This window comes from Lucilia sericata, unplaced genomic scaffold, assembly GCF_015586225.1.
Source record: "Lucilia sericata isolate MDLA Ls3-8-SP2 unplaced genomic scaffold, ASM1558622v1 Contig000024F_arrow, whole genome shotgun sequence".
NCBI classification, from domain to species: Eukaryota; Metazoa; Arthropoda; class Insecta; order Diptera; family Calliphoridae; genus Lucilia; species Lucilia sericata.
The window spans coordinates 1100493-1109270 of NW_023994062.1; the positions used below are offsets into that span (position 1 = coordinate 1100493).

Below are 8778 nucleotides of genomic sequence, written 5' to 3' on the forward strand. Positions count from 1 at the left end.
TGGTGAGATTTTTTCGTAAAATTTAGTTCTTTTACAAAACTTGTTTGTACTGGATTTAACTTATACAGTGTGGAAATTTGTTTCAGATCTGTCGATCTCTTCAAAAGTTATAAGAAATAATGTACATAGCATACACATTTATATCTAAAATATGTTTAAGCTTTGAGAGCTTAAAACTCAAAACACACTTTTTCGACTTAGAATGTTTTATAATAGCTCTTCTAGAATTTAATTTCTAGTTTTCATTATAATATAAATTCTATTTTTACTGAATTCCAAGTTTAATATTAATTTCCTTTTTTCACTGTAAAATAAAAAAAAAAAATATATAAAATCTTAAATTTTTTTAATTTTTCAAAAATCGTCAGTTCCAAGGAAAAAATCGTCAAAGTGATTTTTGAAACGAAGAATCGTCAAAATGACGATAAATCGTCAAATCTGGCAGCTATGCGTACGATGTACGGCACTCGTACATGTGAGAGAGTAATTTCCCATATGTGAGAGTCGGACTACTTGTTATACTTTGGCTTCTAGATTATCTTTTAAAAAAATAAAAATTAAAAAAAATCATACCATTTAGGAAGTTATTCTTAAATATTCTTAACTTTTGTCAATGAAAGCAGTTCATAATATTTATGCTGAAACTTTTTTCTGTAAACAATCAATATAATAATGTTTAAAACCAAAGTATAACAAGTAGTCCGACTCTTTGAAAGCAGTATCTAACTCTAAGCATGTGTACCTAACTCTGAATTTGTATTAGTAACAAAAATGTACATGTAAGTACCCAGCAGTTCGGGCGGACAGTCCCGAACTCCCTATTTAGTCTACGACATAGGGTTACCCCTAGCCACCGACTGTCCAGGTGACTAGCTATTTTAACATGTGCTTGTACTACGAGGAATTCAATCGTCACCCCATAGGTTACAAAGAGACAGACAAGTGATTTTTAAGTGTCCCCTCTCTCGCTTACAAAGGGGACACTAAAGTGACGATTATCTTCACCCTCGTTTACAAAGAGTACATCCGTGACGAAAGACGAATTAGAGCCCACCAGGTGGTTTAACATAAGTGGAAATCACTGTCTTTTTCCTATGCATTGACTCTTTGTCGAACTGCAGGGTATTTGAGAATTTAAAATTTTCACCAGACACACATCATATAATTTTATTTGTTTGAATTTTCAATAAAAAAAATGTAACTCTGCTTGTAAATTAAAATCCGACCACTACAAATAATAAATGGAATAATAAATAAAACATAAAATTTTCGGTTTGCTCAAAATAAACGGAATTTTAAAGAAAATATTTGCTAAAAGTATTTTAGAAAAATTACTATTTCTCTGGACAGGTGAGAATTCGCGAAAAACCCGCTATTAAGTCGAATATGTAAATAGAAATTTTAAGTATTTTGACACAATAATATTTCTCACCAGGGTGTTGAATTCAGACTGGACCCGTAAATGTGGAGGTGTAATTTCGTTACGTGAGTTTCGGACTACTTGTTATACTTTGTTTAAAACTTTATTGACAATTGAAATTTTTACGGTTTTAAATTTGTATTGTATTTTATGGTGTAGTGTATTTTATTTTCTCCTGTTCTGTATTTTGCTAAAAAGAATATGTTCACCGTAACCATATGTGATGCACTCTCCTCTCTTTTTTCAACCGATCGTATTAATATATATATTGCGCACATCTACGAACAAATACCTTTAAAATTATATATTTTTTGTCAAAATCGGATGTATACTGTAAGAGTAAAAGGGGTCACAAAAAAATCGCTTTGTTTATTAATTATATAGATTAGTTAATCTTAATTTAAACTTCGCAGGTTGCCATACAAAATAACAGAAAACGTCACTGTTTGCTATCAAAAGAATGCATGTTTTATAGAAAAGAAGAAGACAATTGTAAATATAATATGAAAATTAATGAAAGCTTCAATTTAAAACAAAAACATCAATAAATAAAACAAATTTTATAAAAATAAACATTATTTTTATAAAATTTGTATTATTTTTTTACATCAGCTGTTTACACTTTTGCTTTTCTAGCTCAAGTTTAAACCACCTCTATTGGGCGCTTAAACTAGCAAACAAAATTAACTAACTGAGTACTCAAAAACGTTCGAGGCAATTTGGAAATGTCCCTCTATCAACCAAATGATGGCCAAATCATTTTTTCCTTTTTCAAAATTATAATAAAAATAATTTGTTATTCGGATACTTTTTATAATAATTTAAAATTTTATGTTATATGTACATGATACCTAAAAAAATATCTTTTAACGTATAAATGTTTAATTAAAGGAATATTGTGATTATTTTCAAAATACACAGAGAATTGGTTGTCAACAAAATTACTCGAAAATGTACAGAAGTTTTCACATGGGAATTAAATACGTAATTTTCTCATTTTAATAAGAAAACGAATCTTTCATCTAATTTTAATAAATTTCTTACTTAAAATCTTTAAATTTGGTATGTTTATATTTTATCAAAACAAATGCATAAAGATGGTCAAAATATTTTTCTGTAAAATATGTAAAAATAATGTTAATTCAAAAAATTGTTTTACTCTTTTCTTTATGTCATCTATTTTCATTTCCCAAATCTGGTCGCCTTAGATTTTATCCTGTTAAAAATACTTTCTGCGGTAGAATATTACTATTTCCCTCTTTCAATTGATAAAAAAATAGAACAAAATTATTTTTTTGTAGTTTTTAATATCTTTGTAAGAATGAAAATTTTTCTGTCAAAAGATAATAATTGAGTGCTTACAAATTTCGTAAAAGGTACCATAACTTTTTATGTGTTAAATATAATTAAAATTTAATTTTTGCATAAAATTCTTCAAAACAGTCGCTTTGTGAAATTATATAAACATTTTATTAAAATTTGTTTACATAATTTTTTCTAAAAACAAAATTCAAAATCTTATAAAAGAAAAAATCTATCTCTATTTTTTTAATTTTTTTTATTATGTGGACACATGGGTTTTCTACCCTTCCTGAAAAATTTAGATTGGGATTCCTACTAGTTTTCGTGATATGACCAAAAATGTCCATGTATCGTTAAAAAAATTTTGTTGAGTTGAAAAATATAAAAATTAATTTTAATATTTTGATAGCTTTTTTGTAGATGTTTATGCACATTTTTGGTCATATCTCGGAAACTAGTAGGAACCCCAATCAAAATTTTTCAGGAAGGCTAGAAAACCAATGTGGCCACATAATATAAAAATTAAAAAAGAAAAAAAAAAGAAGATAGATTTTTTCTTTTATATGATACTGAATTTTGTTTTTTTTTAAATTTAAAAAAAATTAAAGGTAGATTTTTTTTATATGATTCTAAATTTAAAAAATTAAAAAAAAAAATAAATAAAATTCTTATATAATTTGACAAAACGATTGTTATGAAGAATTTTATGCAAAAAAATAATTTTAATTATCTTTAACAAAAAGTTATTGCACTTTTTACGAAAATTTTAACACAATCTTCAAAATTTAATTGAAAAATGTCAGTTATCACTCTCGTGGACCTTTATCTGTACCTCGTTTCTGTATTTTTCTCGAATCGAGAAAAAACTTAAAATATAATAGTCTTCCTGTTTTTAACAGTGTGACTCTGATTATATTTAAACTGTACACATAAAAATAGAATAAGAAATGTTTAAATTTCATGTATTCACCCTGTTTTACACAAGATGATCATGAATTTTTCGACAGTTTTTCTCGATGCGAGAAGCAGAAACGGGGCACTGTTTACAAAATTTTGTCCAAATCGGTGAATATGGGAAAAATCTTTTAAATTTAAAATTGAATCCTCACTTGTAAAAAGTAAGAGAACTGAAAAAACAAAATTAACTTTTCGAGAAACCGGCAGTTAATTTGTTTGAATAAACTTCAATACAAATTTATTACAATATAAATTTTGTTTTTGCTGTTCCCGTACTTTTTAGGGCCAATCTTTAGGTGAAAGATTAGCGATTAAATTAAAATGAATCCTCGAAAGATGTTTTTGAGTACTCAATTAGTTAATTTTGTTTCCAAGTTTAAGCGCCCAATAGAGGTGGTTTAATCTTAAGCACGAAATGCAAAAGTGTAAACAGCTGATGCAAAAAAATTAATAAAATTTTTATAAATATAAACATTAAAATGTTTTATTTATTGATTAGTATAAATTATGGACACTTCAAAATAAATTTTTTGTTTTTAATTTAAGTTTTTATTAATTTTCATATTAAATTTACAATTGTCTTCTTCTTTTTATAAAATATGCATTGTTTTGATAACAAACAGTGAAGTTTTCTGTTGTTTTGTATGGCAACACTGCGAAGTTTAATCTTGTACTCAAAAACATCAAAGGGGATTAACATAAGATTAAATTTATTTTTAGATTAACTAATCTGATTATTAATTGGCATTTGATTACCATATCAAAAACCCGCTCTTAAAAGTACCAGGAAAAAATTAATTAATTTTCTTTTACCAGAAAATTAGGTTATATTAAGAGGATTCATGAAACACGTGTGCAAACTTGCACATTTGCGCAAATGGCTATCTGCATAATTTAGAAGAAAAAAAAATAATTTAAAATGATCAGTTCAAATATGCGATCAAATATATCAGTGTTGTGGAAGTAAAATCCCACACAATTTGTGACAAATTCAATGTAAAATTTAAAATGCACAGATTGCACAGTTTGCGAGACTTTTGAACGTTTATATGAAAACCCTATTAAGTTTTTATTTTATTTAGAGATATAATTAAATAAATTAATTTAAATTGGATAATAAGTAATGTTTAATAATTGTTTTCTTATTTTCAGACTTGTTCCAAATATTGTATTGCTTTTCAACGTATCTAATGAGACAACATGCTCGGGCCAGGATACAAACTTTTTAAAAGAAGAATTGTTGCTTTTGGTTCAATCTATTTAGGACTAAAATGACTTAAGAGCACCTTAATGTTGCATATGCATACATATGTATGTACATTAGATTTTGCTCAGCTGGGTCTTATTTTGTTTATTAGTATCTAAAACTTACTGGTGTAAAATTTTGAAAAGTGTAAAATTGGTTAAAAATAGGACTTCAAAAATCATGACATCTAATTCATAAAAGATAAAATCTTATCTTTTAGGGAAAATTGTTCTAACAATAACAAGGTTAGTGACAATTTCCCACGCTACATTTTCGAAAAAACATGAATTTTTGAATTGTTTTCTATTTACAGAAAAAATATACACAAAAATTTTAATAAAAAAAAATCGTTTTTAATTAATGTGTGATTTTCTCTAGAAGTTAAGAATTCATTTAAATATTAAACAAATATAATTTAAATGGCATTATTTTTTTAAGAAATTAAAAAAAGTCCTATTATTTACTCAATTTAACAATTTTCGTTATGCTATTTAACTAAAAATTTACACAAGTAAGTTTTAGAAAATAATAAACAAAATAAAACCCACCCAGTAAAATGGATATTTTAGGACACCTCTATTGTACATACTAACATATGTACATGTACATATGGGCTAAACTGTAAACACGTAACTCTAAAACATGCATAAATATGTTCTTTGATCCTTTATATTACATGAATATTATATAAATTAAAATAAAAATAACTTAATGAATGATGTTACTGCATTGGTCCAATCTATCAATCTTTTCGTTTTTATATTAACACTTTAAAAGATCCACATAATTGTGCGATTTAACAAGAGAAAAGTACATATGACACATACCAATTTTGAAGGACTTTCATGTGGCAATTCATATCGATTATTAACTTTATAACAAAAAATCATAATCGAGCGTGGCCGGCCATATGATACCCTACACCAGATATATATTTTGGGGGTTTTAATTAGGATGGCGGTTTGTTTAATTGCGTTGTGTATTTTGTTTTTTTTTTTTGTGTATTTTGTTTCGTATGTTTGCATGCTGTTGGTTTCATTGCGTTGTGTATTTGTTTTTTTTTTTTTTTTGTGAGTTATTTTGTTTAACGTTGTTGTTGTTCCTTTTGTTTTGCTATTGCTAAAGAAATGATAGAGTCGGGAAAATTAAATAAATTGAGTTTTTATAAATTCAATATTTTTAAATACACTATGGTGGAGGGTATATAAGATTCGGCAAAGACTTCTTACTTGTACTTAATACAAAATTGTTCAAAAACTGATTTGTTGAAAGATGCTTGATATGGGGGATATAAATATATTATATTATTATAAATATTACCATAAATCCTTTCACCAAATTTTGCGGGGATTGGCCCTTATTTAACCCTATTCCCCATATAAAGCATCCTTCAGAAAATCAGTTTTGAACAATTTTGTATTAAGAAAAAGATTAATAACGTCGTCAATAGTTAACAAAGTTGCGTTTTACTCATGAAGAGACATAGTTTTTTATTACATTTATAAATAGTTCGGTTCATATAAAATACTTTGTAAAAACATATCCAAATTTGGAAAATGGTGCAAAAATAAAATCAAAAATATGTTTGCCTACACTTACGATACAAAACATCCAAGTGGCAGAGCCTGTGGTGGAACAGCCATATTAGTGAGAAAAAATATTAGACATTTCCCAATGCCAGAATACAAAAAGGACCATATCCAGGCCACCTCTATAAATATACCTGATAGCAGAGTTACAATATCTTCAATATATTGTCCTCCTAGGTATAATATTAATCGAGAGCAGTTTCTCGATTACTTTAAAACTCTTGGACCAAGATTCATAGCGGCTGGTGATTATAATGCAAAACATACATTTTGGGGCTCTCGCCTCATTACTCCCAAAGGCAGACAATTGCTAGAAGCAATATCGCATAACAGACTAGATGCCATATCTAGTGGCCAAACTACCTATTGGCCTACAGACCTCAATAAGATTCCCGATCTAATTGACTTTGCTGTAATCAAAAACATAAAACGAGAATTTATTTCAGTGATCCCTTCACTGGACCTCTCGTCAGACCACTCGCCTACAGTTTTAACGTTATTAGAAACCCCAAATAAATTGGAAAACTATTGTTCTTGTTTCCCTAACAAGATGACGAACTGGTTAAAGTATAAAATGTATGTCAGCTCACACTTGCCACAAAACATTTCATTGAAAAATGACCATGAAATACAATCCGCTGTCGATATATTTACGGATATCTTACAAGGTGCTGTCAAAGTTTCTACACCCCCAGTCACCTTGGGATACTACAAAAATTCGAAATGTCCTAGGAACATTGAGTCTCTAATTAAAGAAAAGAGAACACTCAGGCGTCAATGGCAACAATCGCGATCTCCAAACATAAAGGTTAATCTTAATCAGTGCCAAAGAAGACTTCACATCGCCTTAAAAAATAATAAGGAATCTAATCTGAGAAATTATCTCAAAAACTTAGACCCTACTAAGAAAACAGAATATAGTCTCTGGAAAGCTGTTAAACATATGCAATGCCCTATTGCATATGAGTCACCCATACGCCTCCAGAATGGTCAATGGGCAAAAAAATACGTCAGAAAAACTTGAAGCATTCGCCAATCACTTGGAGAATGTGTTTACTGAAAATGATACAGATTATTCTATTAGTGCTAACATTATAAATAATGTGGTTCCACGCCCAATAAAATTCCGGTTCTCTACCGTGAAGACGACAATCGAAGGTCTAAAGGCAGGAAAATCACCTGGTATAGATAAAATTACTACCACGATGATAAGTAACCGGCCTAATTCAGCACTGAGAATTATTTTGTTCATCTTTAACTCGATGCTACGTATTGGATATTTCCCTACCTCATGGAAAGTATCCGAAATTGTTATGATACCAAAACCGGGAAAAGATGTCACTCAAGTAACATCATACCGTCCCATTAGCCTGTTGTCTATATTCTCAAAACTTTTTGAAAAGTTATTGCTTGAAAGCCTTATACTACACCTTAACGATAATTGCATTATTCCTGACCATCAGTTTGGTTTCAGAAGAAAGCACAGCACTATCGAACAGGTACATCTAATAACTACTCTTATTCGGAAGGCCTTCGAAAGCAAGCAATATTGCTCAGCATTATTCATAGATATTTCTCAAGCTTTCGATAAAGTCTGGCACGATGGACTAATACACATATCACATTACTACCTGCGAATGTTCACAAACTGCTTAAAAATTATATATATGAAAGATCTTTTCAAATCAGATCTAAAGATGTGATCTCTTCACGTCGAAAAATATCTGCAGGAGTACCCCAGGGGAGTATTCTAGGTCCGTTCCTATATATTTTATATACTGCAGATATGCCAACGAGCGCACTGACTCACACATCTACATTTGCGGATGATACCGCTTTTGTAAGCATACATGATAACCCTTCAATAGCTTCTGAACAACTCCAGCTTCACATCGGCGAATTGGAAAAGTGGCTGGACAAATGGAAAATAAAGGTCAATGCAACAAAATGTACTCACGTTACATTTACTTTAAGACGAGAAAATTGTCCTCCCGTACAGATAAAAAATATAAAAATTCCTGAACAAAGCCATGTGAGATATCTTGGTATCCACCTTGATCGCCGCTTAACATGGACTCACCACATTGAAGCCAAGGTTACACAAATAAAATTAAAGTCAGCTCAAATGTACTGGCTAACCGCAAATAATTATAATAACTCTCGTCCGAGTTATTATAATTATTTGCGGTTGCGGAGGAAATGGAAAAGAAAGAAATTAAGAGGGGATTAATAAAAGATAATATTTCTTTCAATTCTATAAGAGA

General features: G+C 29.2%; 1 protein-coding gene across 1 annotated transcript in view; it reads left to right on the top strand.

The window, feature by feature from the left end:
- Nucleotides 1-5663, top strand: part of LOC119609456 (UBX domain-containing protein 6) — a 64996-nt gene extending 59333 nt beyond the window's left edge. Inside the window, exon 5 of the mRNA XM_037964248.1 lies at nucleotides 4832-5663. Within this exon, the coding sequence (XP_037820176.1) occupies nucleotides 4832-4943 (112 nt within the window). The 3' untranslated portion in view covers nucleotides 4944-5663. The remainder of the gene's footprint in view (nucleotides 1-4831) is intronic.
- Nucleotides 5664-8778: the final 3115 nt, after the last annotated feature.